This window comes from Chlorocebus sabaeus, chromosome 20 (assembly GCF_047675955.1).
Source record: "Chlorocebus sabaeus isolate Y175 chromosome 20, mChlSab1.0.hap1, whole genome shotgun sequence".
In the NCBI taxonomy this organism is placed as follows: Eukaryota; Metazoa; Chordata; class Mammalia; order Primates; family Cercopithecidae; genus Chlorocebus; species Chlorocebus sabaeus.
In genome coordinates this window covers 135278251-135293567 of record NC_132923.1, presented here as the reverse complement: position 1 = coordinate 135293567, position 15317 = coordinate 135278251, and the positions used below count along the sequence as shown (strand labels likewise).

The window sequence follows — 15317 nt, the reverse complement described above, 5'->3', positions numbered from 1 at the left end:
CTCCTCGCCTCAAGTATAGGTTTTAAATTTACTCTGGCTTTTTCTTTCTTTCTTTCTTTCTTTTTTTTTTTTTGAGATGGAGTCTTGTTCTGTCGCCGAGGCTGGAGGACAGTGACATAATCTTGGCTCACTGCAATCTCCGCCTCCCAGGTTCACGCCATTCTCCTGCTTCAGCCTCCTTAGTAGCTGGGACTACAGGCACCTGCCACCGTGCCTGGCTAATTTTTTGTATTTTTAGTAGAGACAGGGTTTCACCGTGTTAGCCAGGATGGTCTCGATTTCCTGACCCCGTGATCCGCCCTCCTCGGCCTCCCAAAGTGCTGGGATTCCAGGCCTGAGCTGCCCCGCCGGGCCTACTCTTGGCTTTTAAAAGAACGGGGCAGATTGCTTTTCCTTTACTACTTCTATCCTTTTCTCTCTCTCTTTGACTCTATCTCTCTCTCACTTTCTCTGTTCTCCCTGTCAGTGTTTCTCTTTCCTAAGATGTTTTTTTCCTGTCTCAGAATCTCTTCTATAGGCTTATTTTTCTAGTTCTGTTTCCTTTGTAATTTGTGGTTAATACCTGGCCAATTGTTAGTGACAAATTCCTTGCCCAAGAGGATCCTTGACACCTAAACCAGCATATTCTCTCATTCTTTTAATCTGTTCTTTTCTTTTTCTTTGAGATGGAGTCTCGGTCTCTTGCCCAGGCTGGAGTGCAGTGGCACGATCTCAGCTCACTGCAAACTCCACCTCCCAGGTTCATGCTACCATCCTCTAGCCTCAGCCTCCCGAGTAGCGGGGATTACAAGCGCCCGCCACCACGCCTGGCTGATTTTTTGTATTTTCAGTAGAGATGGGGTTTCATCATGTTAGCCAGGAAGGTCTCCATCTCCTGACCTCATCAACCGCCCACCTGGGTCTCCCAAAGTGCTGCGATTACGGGTGTGAGCCACCACGCCTGGCCAAAGATGTTTATGGTAAAATTTTGTGATGGGAAAACTGTCATCCCAGAAAAATTTGAGACCTGATGCTTAGGCCTCAGGAGCTCGGAAAATACGTACCTCTGTCCCAGAACACCCAAACGTCGACCTGTCAGTTCCCCACTAGGAACAAAGTGTAACTGGGGACGTTGTCGTACGCTTGCCCTCGTCACCCTCGGCGTGTTGGCTGGTATCCGATTCTTATGGATTCCCGTTCTTGCCTGCACGTGCCTGATAGCAGATCAATGACAATAGCCATTGGAAGCTTAGGAAAAGCGTTTGTAACGTGAAAAAATAGAGGACCCTTTAGCCATCACCTGACTTTACGTTGAATTGGGAAATAGCCTCCTCCCGTCCACGTGGGATGGCCTCCCCGATGTGACCCTCCAAGACCGTCCCTGGGGGGTAAATCCGCACAAATGCAGAAGCCTCTGTGCTGGGGATGGGGCCTCCTCATACCAGGTGTGACTGGGAAGGAGGATGGTGAGGCAGTGTGGGGAAAAGAAAGATCAGACTGTCACTGTGTCTATATAGAAAGAAGTAGACATAAGAGACTCCATTTTGTTCTGTATTTGAGATGCTGTTAATCTGTGATCCAACCCCCAACCTTGTCCTTGCAAGAGACATGTGCTGTGGTGACTCAAGGTTTAAAGGATTTTGGGCTCTACAGGGTGTGCTTTGTTAAACAAGTGCCTCAAGGCAGTATGCTTGTGAAAAGTTATCACCATTTTCTTAATCTCAAGTGTATATGTCCCTGGGTACTTGAGATTAAGAAAAACATGTACACTGCCAAAGGTCGCAGGGACCTCTGCCTAGGAAAGCTAGGTATTGTCCAAGCTTTCTCCCCATGTGGTTGTCTGAAATATGGCCTCGTGGGAAGGGGAAGACCTGATCGTCCCCCAGCCTGACACCTATGAAGGGTCTATGCTGAGGAGGATTAGTATAAGAGGAAAGAAGGCCTCTTGGCAGTTGAGATAGAGAAAAGCATCTGTCTCCTGCCTGTCCCTGGGCAATGGAACATCTCAGTGTAAAACAGAGATGTTCTGTTTACTGAGAAAGGAGAAAACCGCCTTAGGGCGAAAGGTGGGATGTGCTAGCGCAATGCTGCTCTTTATGCACTGAAAAGATTTATAGAGATGTTTGCATATGCATATCAAGGCATTTTCCCTTAAACTTATGTCACAGAGATCTTTATTCATATGTCTTACTACTGACCTTCTCCCTATGATGATCCTATTATCCTGCCACTTTCCTTTTTCTAAGATGGTAAAGATAATGAGCAATAAATACTGAGGGAACTCAGAGACCCGTGCCAGCGTGGGTCCTCTGTATGCTGAGCGCCGGTCCCCTGGGCCCACTTTTTCTTTCTTTATACTTTGTCTCTGTGTCTCATTTCTTTTCTCAAGTCTCTCGTTCCACCTTACGAGAAACGACCACAGGTGTGGAGGGGAGGCCACCCCTTCAGGCAGGGCTGGGGGCTTTGAGGTCCAGGTGTGGCTGTGTGAAAGCCCCCTGGCTGGTGTGCATGCCTGCCCAGTCCTGCGTGTATCCTAACACCTGCCCTCCGTGCCTCTGCGCCCGCAGGCCATGTCGAAGGACGCCGTGAATCTGGTGCAGATGCAGGAGCGGACTTTGCAGCCGGAGCAACAGTCCAAGCTCAAAGTGAGTGGAGCCGGTGTGTGTGGGGAGGCCGGGGTGCACATGGGGTTCTGGCGTGGAGATTGGTGGGCTACTGCCCGTGGGTAGGGCCAGGGGCGTGTACATGGGCAGCAGTGGGGCCCAGGGCCGAGCTTGGGCGCCTCATTCCAAGGGGAGGTGAGAGATGCTGCTGCAGTGCCACCCGAGAGGGAGGACCAGTGTTGGTGAGGGTGTCTGGTCGTTTGGAGGGCCTGGGTCTTCTTGACATTCTCACCTCATTTGTTTGAGCTCAGCAGGACTTTTTCTATTTTATTGATTTTGAAACGGAGTCTCGTTCTGTCACCCAGGCTGCAGTGCTGTAGTGTGATCTCAGCTCACTGCAACCTCCGCCTCCCGGGTTCAAGCGATTCTCCTGCCTCAGCCTCCCAAGTAGCCGGAATTACAGGCACCTGCCACCATACTCAGCTGCTTTTTTGTATTTTTAGTACAGATGGGGTTTCGACATGTTGGCCAGGCTAGTCTTGAACTCCTGACCTAAAGTGATCCACCTGCCTCGGTCTCCCGAAATGCTGGGATTACAGGTGTGAGCTACCGCGCCCGGCTCGTCACCCTCAGTCCTGAGCTCACAGGCGGGGTTCACGCGTTGCCTGTTGTGGCCATTGTAGCTTTAACGTTTTCTTGGCAGAAGACAGCGGCTTCCTTCAGCACAGCCTGAATCAGAGCGGTGGTGTTGGGAGGTCTGCCGCGCAGTGGCCCTTCTCAGGGAAGCCACAGTGGGGGCTGTTTTCTGCCGCTGGGGAGTTTGGGCTCCTGAAAGCAGCCCCTCAGCGACAGCCGTCCCGGCTGATGTCACCTGTGTCTGTGTCAGGCTGTGTCATCTGCAGGGCCCCAGGTGCCCGAGACGCTTGGAGCCCTCCCATCCTGGGGCAGACACAACCTCTGGATTGGTGCTGAGCATTTTTCTGGTTTTAAAGGCTTTTCTCTTTTTCTGTGACTTCTCAGCAACTTGTCAATGAGGAGAACTTACGGAAGCAGGAGGAGTCGGTGCAGAAGCACCATCAGACCTTCTTGGCATCCATCAGGTGAGCGCTGCCCAGGCCAGCCGCAGACGTGGCCCTGCAGGTGTGTGTCACTGGTCCTAGGCGCTCTCCAGGTGTCCCAGGCCTGGCTGCTCCAGGCTGGCTCCTTGGTGGGGGCACTGCCCCTCTGTCCTGGCAGGATCGGGCCGCTGTGTCAGGGCCTCACCCTCAACCTGCTCTTGCTGTGTGGCTCGGATCTTCGTGTCCGTCCTGGTCACACCACTGCTTTCCCCGCAGGACATCTGTCACCATGTTTGGGGAAAGATTCCGTGCCTTTGTGACAGAGCGGTACTCAGTGACAGCCACGGTAAACACGCGTGTCCCGGGTAGGGCTGGCAGGTGGCTGTGGGGCAGCTTGTGGGGGCCTCCTGGAACCCCGGGTCCTGTCCCCGGGTCATGTCCCTGCTCGCTCTGCACAGGCCCTGGAGCTCTCCCAGCACGGAACAAGCCAAATTGGGCTTGTGGGGGCTGCTCCTCGAGCTGGGAGAAGAAAACAGTCTCCAGCCTCGGCCACACAGTCAGACCCCATCTCTACATGTGGCACGTGTATGTAGTCCCAGCTTCTCAGGAGGCAGAGGCAGGAGAATCACTTGAACCCAGGAGGCGGAGGTTGTAGTGAGCCGAGATCCTGCCACTGCACTCCAGCCTTGGGACAGAGCGAGGCTCCTTCTCCAAAAAAAAAAAGAAAACAGAAGGTGACCCTGACTCCATTTTGCAAAAATCTTTATTCCTCAGAAAACCCTGAGAGTTTGAAGTTCACAGATTCCTCTCTCGTTTACAGCCTCACTCTTTTGTGCGCAGGCGTCGGTCTAGTGTGGTGGCACACCACGTCGCACACGGCTGCGTCCTCCGTCCCCCGCTGCCCAGCACACAGTAGGCAGCAGTGGGCACTTGCTCCGCCGTGGTGCCGGCGCCCTGAGCTGTGACTGCAGCGCCTGCCTGTGGCGTCGCCTGTGTGACGGTGAATGTCGCAGGTGGTGTTGCCGCCCGTGTTGGTGAGACGGTGTCCCGTGAGGACACGAGGGAGCTGCTTAATGCACTGTTGACTTCTGTTTGTATTTAGAGACAGTGTCTCACTCTGTCCCCAGGCTGGAGTGCGGTGGCTGCAAGCTCCACCTCCCCGGTTCACGCCATCCTCCTGCCTCAGCCTGTCCTGTTGCCAGGATTAGGTGCAGGTCACCATGTCCGGGTAATTTTTGTGTTTTGGTGAAGATGGGTTTTCACCCTCTTGGCCAGGCTGGCCAGGAACTGCTGACCTCAGGTGATCTGCCCATCTTGGTCTCCCAAAGTGCTGGGATTACAGGGATGGGCTACCCGGCCTGGCATAAACGATTTTTCTTTCTTTCTTTTTTTTTTTTTTTTTTTTGAGATGGAGTTTTGCTCTTGTGGCTCAGGCTTGAGTGTGATGACGCGGTCTGAGCTCACTGCAACCTCTGCCTCCCGGGTTCAAGCAATTCTCCTGCCTCAGCCTCCCAAGTAGCTGAGATTACAGTCATGTGCCATCATGCCCAGCTAACTTTTTGTATTGTTAGTAGAAATGGGGTTTCTCCATGTGGGTTAGGCTGGTCTCCAACTCCTAACCTCAGGTGATCCGCCTGCCTCGACCTCCCAAAGTGCTGGGATCGCAGGCCTGAGCTACCGCGCCCAGCCGGCGTAATTGATTTTTAAAACAAGTCAGAGATTTCTGGTCAGCCTTGTTTTCCAGGAATAAAGTACCATTTTAGTGGCCAAGAAAGTAGCAGAGGGTGTGGCCCTGTGACATAGCCAGCTGGGTCTGCCCAGGGCCCTGCTCAGCGACCCGGGCTTTGCAGGATTTATGCTGCCAGTTGCAGAGAAAATGGCCCTGAGTGAAGGCGCTGTGACGGCCCCGCCTGCCTCCTGTAACCGCGTGGCTGTGGGATTCGGGGCGGGGAATTCGGGTTCCTGTGCTGCCAGCACACAGCCCTGTGCTTCTCCCTTGGGCGGAGAGAGGGTGGGGCAGCCCCGTGCATGTCCCGCTCTAGGAGGGAGGGAGGGTGGGGCAGGCTCGCCGGTTCTGTGTCTCTGCTGCAGGTGGTTGGACTGACGCTGCTGGCTGGCGGGGTCTACTCTGCCAAAAATGGGACAGCCGCGGCGGCCCGCTTCATCGAGGCTCGGCTGTGGAAGCCGTCCCTGGTGAGCGAGACGTCCCGCATCACGGTGCTGGAGGCGCTGCAGCACCCCTTCCAGGTAGCGGCGCGGGCCTGGTCCTCCCTGAGTGCGGTTCCTGGCTGAGTCCCCTCTGCTCCATGAGGAAAACCTGCCCGTGCACACCCTCCTGTCCATGCACACCCTCCTGTCCGGGCACACCCTCCTGTTCCTTCCCTTTCCCCACACGAGGGGCACCCGGACGCCCCTTCATGCCTGGGTTTTCGCTGTAGCTTAGGGGTCTGCATCAGTGAGACCCTTCCCCCGTCTGCCTCGGTCTCCCCTGCTCGGGGCTCTTGACGGGGCCTGGGAGCACATCGGGGTCCTTGCAAGTCCCGGGACCTGGGTGTGCTGGTGTGTGTCGGGGAAGCTGCTACAGGCCACGGTGTCTGGCGGCCTCCCTGGGGAACCGTGCCTCTGGCCATCCCCCGAGGTGCCTGTTCTCCACACAGGGGTGGTGGGGTCTCCACAGGTCACTCGGTGGGTAATGAAATAAAAGCCAATAAGGAACTGGAAAGTGACCCCAATCCCAGCAATAGTCACCCAGTCTCCTAGTGGGATAGGATTCCAGCTCCTGGCCAGTCCTGGCTGTGCTTTGGGGCAGCTCCGTTTCGGTGTGTTACCGAGCGTGTCTGTGCGTTAGTGGCTGTGCCGTGGCTGTGGCAGGTGACCCAATGGCGCTTCCCCTTCCCCTCCGGCAGGTCAGCCGGCGGCTCCTCCATCGGCCCCAGGACGTGCTGGAGGGTGTTGTGCTGCATGTAAGTCCGTGTGCCTGGGACCAGGGAGGTGCAGGGAGGGGTCCCCGGAGCTGGGCCGTGCTGTGGCCTTTGCTGGCACTCGAGGAGTCACCCAGGAGCTTTCGGCTTCTGAGATGCGACTGCTTTGACCCTGTCGGGGATAGGCTGTCCGTGACCTGGGCGGCACCCCGAGGAGTGGAGTCCACAACAGGGCATTGTTGCAGCCCCTGCCCCTGAGGCTTCCGTGGGTGCAGAGTGTGTCCCCCAAGCCCCCGTCTTCCCCGGCAGCCCAGCCTGGAAGCGCAGGTGCGCAACGTGGCCATAGCAACAAGGAACACGAAGAAGAACCACGGCCTGTATAGGAATGTCCTGATGTACGGGCCGCCAGGCACCGGGAAAACGCTCGTTGCCAAGGTGAGAGCACCTGGCTGCGCAGGTGGGCCAGGGGCCGCTGGGGTCTCACCTGCCTGCAGGTGTCTGGGGGGCTCAGTTGCCTGGGGAATGGACTCCCCTTAGTCCTTTGGCCACCCTCATGTAGGGTCAGCATGCTGGTGTGGGTAACAGCGCCTCCCATCTTCCAGGCAGGGGACGTCTCCTGTTTGGCAGGCTGTGGCTTCCAGACTGTGGCTTCCAGGCAGGGACGCCCGGCAGGGACTCCACACTCCGGGTGGAGTGTGCAGGCTTTGCAGAGGCACAGGGAACATCTGTTCTGCCTCCCCTCACTCTTCCCATCTAGAATCTCGCCCTGAACTTGGGCATGGACTACGCCATCATGAGAGGCAGGGACGTGGCCCCCATGGGGCAGGAAGGCGTGACCGCCATGCACAAGCTGTTTGACTGGGCCAATACCAGCCGGCACGGGTGAGACGTCCCCACAGCATGCACACAGGCCCTTCACTGCGGCCCAGCAGGCTGCCTTCGGGGAAGGGGGTCCAGGTGGCTTTCCGGGACCTCGTGGTCTTTCTGCAGCTCTGTCCTTGTGGCCACGCAGGAGGCTGGGCGGAGGGTCCCTCGGAGGGAAGGTCCCCTGAGTGTGGACCCTGGTGGACACGAGGCCCCCAGCGTGTGGAGGCTGCCAGTGGGATACTTGTCTCAGGGCAGAAGGGAGGTGGGTGGGTGTAAGGGCAGAGGGGTCTTCACAGCTGCAGGGACGCCACCTCCATGGCCGCCCTCCCTCCGACACGCGTGCAGGTGGGCATGGGCAGTGGCTCCTTTTGGTAGAACCATTTGGAAGTTAGCTGAAGACAGCATGGCACACAATAGGGTGTGTGACTATTAAAGTCACACACCGTTTAATAGATTAATAGCTGGGACACCCTTGCGACTTCAGCTCTCCCCATTGGCACCACATTCCTCATGGCTGGCACCCTCCCCTCTGGCCTTTGACCTTTCACTTTAGAAGATCTTGCCCCTGGTGTGGACTCTGAGCAGCCTCCAGCGCTGCACTGGGCCAGGTGGGGGTGAAGCCTGCGTGTGCCATTGGCTTCCCGGGGCCTTGTGAGGCTGGTCCGTGGTCAGCTGCCCAGAGGCCAGGCTGATGGGCTTCTGTCAGATCCAGGACTTAGGGTTCCCGATGGGGCAGAGGCTGCACCCCTTCGGGATCTGCCCGCTCGGCCTGCTCCCGCCACAGCCGGACGCTGCTGTGGGCCGCTCCAGGTGTCACTCTCCCGGTGCTGGGCCTCCCTCTCGTTCACAGCCTCCTGCTCTTCCTGGACGACGCGGACGCCTTCCTTTCGAAGCGAGCCACTGTGAGTGTCACTAAGCCTCTGTCTGGCCACAGGGAGGTGGTGGGGCGGGTGCGTCCGTCATCTTGGATCAGGCTGCAGCCCGCTGCTCAATTCCTTTTTCTCTAAGTTTTGTGTGAAAACCAGCATTTTTTTTTTTTTGGTCAGCTTAAAGTTAAGGTTTGGGTTTTGAGGGTTGTTTTGTTTTGTTTTGTTTCGAGATGTTGTCGGAGTGGAGTTCAGCGGCACGATCTCATCTCACTGTAACCTCCACTTCATGCTATTCTCTTGCTTCATCCTCCCAGGTAGCTGGGATTATAGGCACCTGCCACCATACCCGGCTAATTTTTGTATTTTTACTAGAGATGGGGTTTCACCATGTTGGCCATGATGGTCTAGATCTCTTGACCTCGTGATGCACCTGCCTGAGCCTCCCAAAGTGCTGGTATTACAGGTGTGAGCCACTGCACCGGTCTATTTTTATTCTTATTTATTTGAGATAAAGTCACACTCTATCCCTTTAGCTGGCCTGCAGTGGCGCGGTCTTGGCTCACTACAACCTCCACCACCTGGGTTCAAGCTAGTCTCCTGCCTCAGCCCTCTGAGTAGCTGGGATTATAGGCATTTTTTTGTATTTTTAGTACAGATGGGGTTTCACCATTTTGGTCAGGCTGGTTGAGGACTCCTGACCTCAAATGACCTCCCTGCCTGGCCTCCCGAAATGGTGGGATTACATGCATGATCCACCACGCCCAGCCATACAGTTCTTATGTTAAGACAGGGTCTCTGTCGCCCTGGCTGGAGTGCAGTGGCGCGATCACAGCTCACTGTTTGCCTCGACCTTTCAAGCTCAAGCCGTCCTCCTGCCTCAGCTGCCTGCGTAGCCAGGACTGCAGGGGCACAGTGACATGCCCGGCTAATTTTTTTTTTTTTGAGATGGAGTTTTGCTCTTGTTGCCCAGGCTGGAGTGCGGTGGTGCAATCTTGGCTCACCGCAACCTCCTCACCCTGGGTTCAAGCAATTCTCCTGCCTCAGCCTCCCAAGTAGCTGGGATTACAGTCATGTACCACCACGCCCGGCTCATTTTGTATTTTTTTTTAGTAGACAAGGGATTTCTCCATGTCAGTCAGGATAGTCCTAAACTCCTGACCTCAGGTGACCCGTCCCCCTCAGCCTCCCAAACTGCTGGGATTACAGGCGTGAGCCACTGTGCCTGGTCCCGGCTAATTTTTTTTTTTTTTTTTTTTTTTTTGAGATAGAGCCTCGCTGTCGCCCAGGCTAAAGTACAGCGGCGGAATCTCAGCTCACTGCAAGCTCCGCCTCCCGGGTTCATGGCATTCTCCTGCCTCAGCCTCCCAAGTAGCTGGGACTACAGGCGCCCACCACCACGCCCGGCTAATTTTGTTTTGTATTTATTAGTAGAGACGGGGTTTCACAGTGTTAGCCAGGATGGCCTCGATCTCCTGACATTGTGATCCGGCCACCTCGGCCTCCCAAAGTGCTGGGATTATAGGCGTGAGCCATCGCCCCCGGCTGTTTTTTTGTAATGTTAGTAGACATGGACTTTCCCCTCGTTACCCAGGCTGGGCTCAAACTTCTGAGCTATCAGAGATGCTCCCACCTTGACCTTGTGAAGTTCTGGGATTACAGACGTGAGCCCCCATGCCCAGTCAGGGGTTTTTTTGTTTTTGTTTTTGTTTTTGTTTTTGTTTGATACAGAGTCACACTCTGTCGCCCATGCTGGAGTGCAGCGGTGCGATTTCGGCTCGCTGCAACCTCTGCCTCCCAGGTTGAAGTGATTCTCCTGCTTCAGCCTCCCACGTAGCTGGGACTACAGTTGTGCCACCAAGCCTGGCTGATTTTTGTATTTTTAGTGGAGACGGGGTCTCACCATGTTGGCCAGGATGTTCTCAAACTCCCTACCTCAGGTGATCTGCCCGCCTCGGCCTCCCAAAATACTACGTTACATGCATGAGCCACCGTCCCTGGCCCTGGTCAGGCTTTTGAGTTTAGATCCATGAAAGTGTCGCCGCGTCCCTGCTCCCTGCAGGAGGGAGGCCTGTGGGACCTTCTGCTGTGGCTGTTTACAAGGCTTTGCTCCTGGTGCCTAAGGCTTGAACCTTCTCTCTGCAGGAGGAGATAAACGAGGACCTCAAAGCCACCCAGAACGCCTTCCTAGACCACACGAAGGAGCGCAGCAACAAGTGAGGGGGCCCCTCGGGTCCTGGGCCCCCGGGTAGGGCTTTGTAGCCATCGACCTTGGTTCCCACCGAGGGACCTCAGGGGCCCTGGATCACAGTGCTGGGCAGCACCCATGGCCTCAACGTGCCCACCTCGGATGTCCCCTGGGAACGGTCCAGCTTGGGACAGCATGGGGCGTCACTGAGGAACATGCGGGGGCCTCCTGGGCAGACCCGGGGTCAGTCCTGTCCTCAGGGCCCTGTGCGGTGCCGCCCCAGCTTGCAGGTCCCTCTGCCCCTGGGTTTCTGCGGTCCTGTGCCGGCAAGGGAGGTGGTCTGATGGTCTGAGGCTCTGCTGGGTCTCCCTTGGAGGGTGAGGGTGCCCTGGTGTGGGAGATGGAGACATGTTTGCTCCCACGGGAAGCTGGGTACGAGCAGGTCCTGTGTGTTTGGGCAGAGCCTGGGGCCTTGGCCCCCCGCCCAGATGCTGGACAGGAGTGCTCCCTCCAGGCTAGGGGCCCTCCCCACATTGTGCCTCCTCCGTGAGCTGCTGCCCAGACGTCCCCAGTAGGTGGATGGCCCCATGGCCAGGCTCCCTAGCCCCTCCCAAATCCCCTAAGTTTGAGTTTTCTTGGTCTCCTGGGCCCCTGCAGTCCCGGTCTCATGTCACACGGAGGATCAAATCCTGCCAGGCGGCCGTGGCCGACTCCTCAGGCGTGTTGGGCTCCCTGGCTCCGCTGCTGCCGGTAGACGCTCCCTGGAGCCCTGGCTCAGGTCCTTCCCAGAGAGGCAGGGCTGAGGCCCTGCTGAGCCTCCGCTGCACCCGGGCCCCCAAGGTCCTGCTCCTGGCTGGCGTGGCCACTCTTGACACGGACTCTGGGTGCCGCATCCCTGCTCCCAGCACGGCAGGGCTCAGGCAGCAGGAGGAGTGGTGGTCCTGGCGCTGCCTATCAGGCTGGGCGAGTGTCAGCAGGGAAGTGCCACACGGGATGAGAACAGAGGCTCCGGTAGCCGGGCGTGGCGACAGTTGGGTGTGGTGGCGCCGGCGGTGACCAGGGCTGTTCCTCATCCTCCCGGTGCTTCCTGTGCTCACAAGCTGCCGCTTTAGATTCTCCCGAATCTAAAAGTCCCCCTGGGGGGACTAAGGAGCCCGTGTTCCCCTCGGGGCAGTTTGGCCGGCAGCCCCAGCATTTCCTTCCCCATCCCTACTCCGCAGATTCATGCTGGTCCTGACCAGCCGCCACCCCAAGCAGTTACACTGGGACATCCACGACCGCATCGATGTGATGTTTTACTTCGACCCGCCCAGCCTGGAGGAGCGGGAGCGCCTGCTGAGAATGTATCTTGACAAGTATGTTCTTATCCCGGCAACAGAAGGAAAACAGTAAGTGTCTCGTCTCACCCACCCCTGTCCAGGGACCCTCGCTCAGGGCCCACCCCCGGCCCTGCTCTCCAGAGGATCCCAGCAGGCCCAGTCTCCGGGGTGGCACCGCCTCCCTGCCCTGCGGTTTTGCGCAGGAGCCCTGTGGGCCCCAAGGGTCCCAGAGGCTGCACCCAGGGATGTGCCACCACCCTTTCCTCATCCCCACCTGAGAACAGCCTGGTGGTGTCTCCTCAGGTTTGGGGGGCAGAGCCCACCATCACTTACAAACCTTCAACTTTTTTTTTTTGAGACAGTCTCGCTCTGTGCCCCAGGCTGGAGTGCAGTGGCACGATCTCAGCTGACTGCAACCTCCGCCTCCTGGGTTCACGCGATTCGCCTGCCTCAGACTCCTGAGTAGCTGCGATTATAGGTGTCTGCCACCACACCCAACTGCTTTTTGCATTTTTGTAGAGATGCAGTTTCACCATGTTGGCCAGGCTGGTATCGAAACCCTGACCTCAGGTGATCTGCCCGCCTTGGCCTCCCACAGTGCAGGGATTACAGATGCCAGCCACTGTGCCCAGCCAGCCTCAGGCCCTGGCAGTGAGGGGAGGTGACGTGGAGTGTTGCTCTGAGACCCCCATGTTGGGATTCGAGGGAGACGCTCCTCATGAGAGCCCCGTGTTGGGACTGGAGAGGATCCTCACGGTCCCCTGCTGGCTGCTGGCCCGGCCTTCCTCCAGCTGCCACGCCTGGCCCTGGAGCCTCATGGTGTGGGGCGTGGCTCCGGCTGCACTTGTACCCTGAGGCCTTCAGGCTCCCTGTCGCTGGCGGTGGGTGCAGAAGGCACGGTGGGCAGAACCCTCCAGGTGATGAGAGTCCCTGGGGCTGCACGCTGGCTGCCTCAGAAACACTCCAGATGAGCAGAGGCTGCTCCACCTCTTGGCGTCCCCAGGTCCCGGGTTTCTGAGTCCTTCTGTGCACCTGACCTAAATTCCTGCTGTCTCCAGTGACAGCAAAAGCCGCTCTTTTCCAAAGAGAGCCTGGTTCCCCCTGCCAACCCCTCCGCGGATGCCTGCTCCATGCTAGCCCAGCTGTTCTGGCCTCAGTTTCCCTTTGGCCCTTCCCCGCGCTGGGCACTCCCACTCCCACGGCTGCTCATAGCCCTGGCACGGTGACTTGGCTTCTGTGGCCTCCAGGGAGATGCTTTTGCTGGAAGTCAGGGCTCTGCCACTGCCACTGTAACGGCCATGCGCCCTGTGGGTGCTGAGTGGGCAGGTGTGGGCAGGGCTGGTGTGAAGAGGGGTTACGGCCATCTCCAGGCCCCACAGCAGTCGCCACCTCTCTGCTCAGCCCAGACCTGGTTTGCATCATGGAGAGGGTGGAGTTTGGCTGTCACAGGAAGAGAGTCCCTCCCAAGGGGACATCTGGCATGGGTGCCCGCCTGGCTGCCTGTCTTCCAGCCCCCACCTCGTGGTGTGGGAGCCGCTGCCTTGGCCGGCCCACTTGGGAACTCCTTCTCCAGGCGCCTGAAGCTGGCCCAGTTTGACTATGGGAGGAAGTGCGAGGAGATCGCTGAGCTGACGGAGCACATGTCAGTCCGGGAGATCGCACAGCTGGTTCAGTCCTGGCAGGTGAGTCGGGCTCGGGCGCACCCACCCAGACGGGAGCCCAACTGCTGTGGAGACGCCCGGTTGTGCCTGTCCCAGCACCAGTGTCACACAGCAGCTTTTGTTGAGGGGTTTTCGGTGCACAGACGTGATACGGGGCACCTGCCCCGGGTGGGCCACTCCACACACTAGCGCGCCCCTGCTCCTGCCCTCAGAAGGGTGGGGCATGTCCGTGGCTGACGGTCACAGGTCAGGAAGCCCGTCCGGCATCCTAGTATCTGGCCTCTGCCAGGTGGGCCGGGGGGCTTTTGATGCTCACCTTGGCAGATGGGCACCCCCTGGTGTGAATGGTCATCGGGACAGCCCCCGCCTGAGTTTGGTGGTGGGGCTGGAGGGATGTTGTGTTTCCTGGACCACGGCCGTTGGCTTGATCTTGCTTGACGGGCTCAGACACATGGGCAGGAGTGACCTCTGATTGTCCCACAGCCGGCTGCTCCTTGGAGGCCCCTCCTGCAGCTCCGTGGCTGCTGCAGGGACGGGGAGCCGGGACTCAGAGCAGTGTGGGCGTGGCCATCCAGAAAGCTTTGGTCTTTGGGGGTTGCTGGAAAAGCAAAACCAGGTCTGTGGGGCTGAAGGCACCAAGGCCAGGCACAGGCATCGCTGCCTCTGGGGTCTGCAGAGTCTGTGACAACCTGGTCACTCCACCTAGCAGCGCTTTCGTGTGTGACAGGTTCATGAAGTAGCCAGTTACCTTGATTTGAATGTTGGCGCCAGGGTCTGTAGGGGCTGTATTAGTCCGTACAGGCTGGGTTATGCCTCTGTGACAAAGAGCCCCAGATCTCAAACCCTATCCTTGTGGGTGAGCTGATGTCTGTGTTCCAGGTCATCTCCACTTGGGACCACGTCTGTTTCCACAACTAAGCAAGCAGAGGCCAGGTGTGGTGTTGGCTGACGTTTGTATTCCCAGCATTTGGGGAGATCAAGTCAGCCAGATTATTTGAAGCCAGGAGTTCTGGACCAGCCTGGAAAGCAAGGGGAGACCCCATCTCTACAAAAAATAAAAATATTAGCCAGTCCTAATGGTGCATGCCTGGAATGCCAGCGGCTTTGGGAGGTTGAGGTGGGAGGATCACTTGAGTCCAGGAGCCAGAGGCTGCAGTGAGCTGTGATTGTGCCACTGCACTCCAGCCCAGGTTACAGAGTGAGACCCTGTCTTAAAAAATAAGAATAATTTGAGCCGGGCATGGTGGCTCATGCCTGTAATCCCAGCATGCTGGGAGGCCAAGGGGAGAGGATCACTTGAGGCCAGGAGTTCGAGACCAGCCTGGCCAACATGTTGAGCCCCACCTCTACTAAAAATACAAGAATTGGCCGGGCGTGGTGTTGGTGCATGCCTGTATTCTCAGCTACTCAGGGGGCTGAGGCAGAAGAATTGCTTGAACCCTGGAGGTGGAGGTTGCAATGAGCTGAGATGGTGCCATTGAATTCCAGCCTGGACTATTCAGGATCCTTTGAGATTCCATATGAATTTTAGGAAAGGTTTTCCTATTTTTGTAAAACATAATTGGGGTTCTCACAGGGACTGTGTTTAGTCTCTATGTTGCTTTGATGTCTCTCAGCAATATTATGTGGTTTTCTCTTGTTTCCGAGACGGAGTCTCACTCTGTTGCCCAGGCTAGAGTCCAGTGTTGTGATCTCAGCTCACTGCAACGTTCTCCTCCCAGGGTAAAGTGATTCTCCTGACTCAGCCTCCTGAGTAGCTGGGATTCCAGGCACACGCCACCACGCCCGGCTAATTTTTGTATTTTTAGTAGAGATGGGGTTTCGCCATGTTGGCCAGACTGTACTTGAACCTCTG

General features: G+C 57.2%; 1 protein-coding gene across 1 annotated transcript in view; it reads left to right on the top strand.

The window, feature by feature from the left end:
- Nucleotides 1-2549: 2549 nt before the first annotated feature.
- LOC140709313 (ATPase family AAA domain-containing protein 3C-like) overlaps nucleotides 2550-15317 on the top strand; it is a 36370-nt gene continuing 23602 nt past the window's right edge. Inside the window, exons 1-11 of the mRNA XM_073007955.1 lie at nucleotides 2550-2624; nucleotides 3603-3682; nucleotides 3917-3986; nucleotides 5732-5890; nucleotides 6547-6603; nucleotides 6871-6996; nucleotides 7319-7443; nucleotides 8279-8330; nucleotides 10440-10510; nucleotides 11703-11870; nucleotides 13375-13483. Coding sequence (XP_072864056.1) covers nucleotides 2550-2624; nucleotides 3603-3682; nucleotides 3917-3986; nucleotides 5732-5890; nucleotides 6547-6603; nucleotides 6871-6996; nucleotides 7319-7443; nucleotides 8279-8330; nucleotides 10440-10510; nucleotides 11703-11870; nucleotides 13375-13483 — 1092 coding nt within the window. The remainder of the gene's footprint in view (nucleotides 2625-3602; nucleotides 3683-3916; nucleotides 3987-5731; nucleotides 5891-6546; nucleotides 6604-6870; nucleotides 6997-7318; nucleotides 7444-8278; nucleotides 8331-10439; nucleotides 10511-11702; nucleotides 11871-13374; nucleotides 13484-15317) is intronic.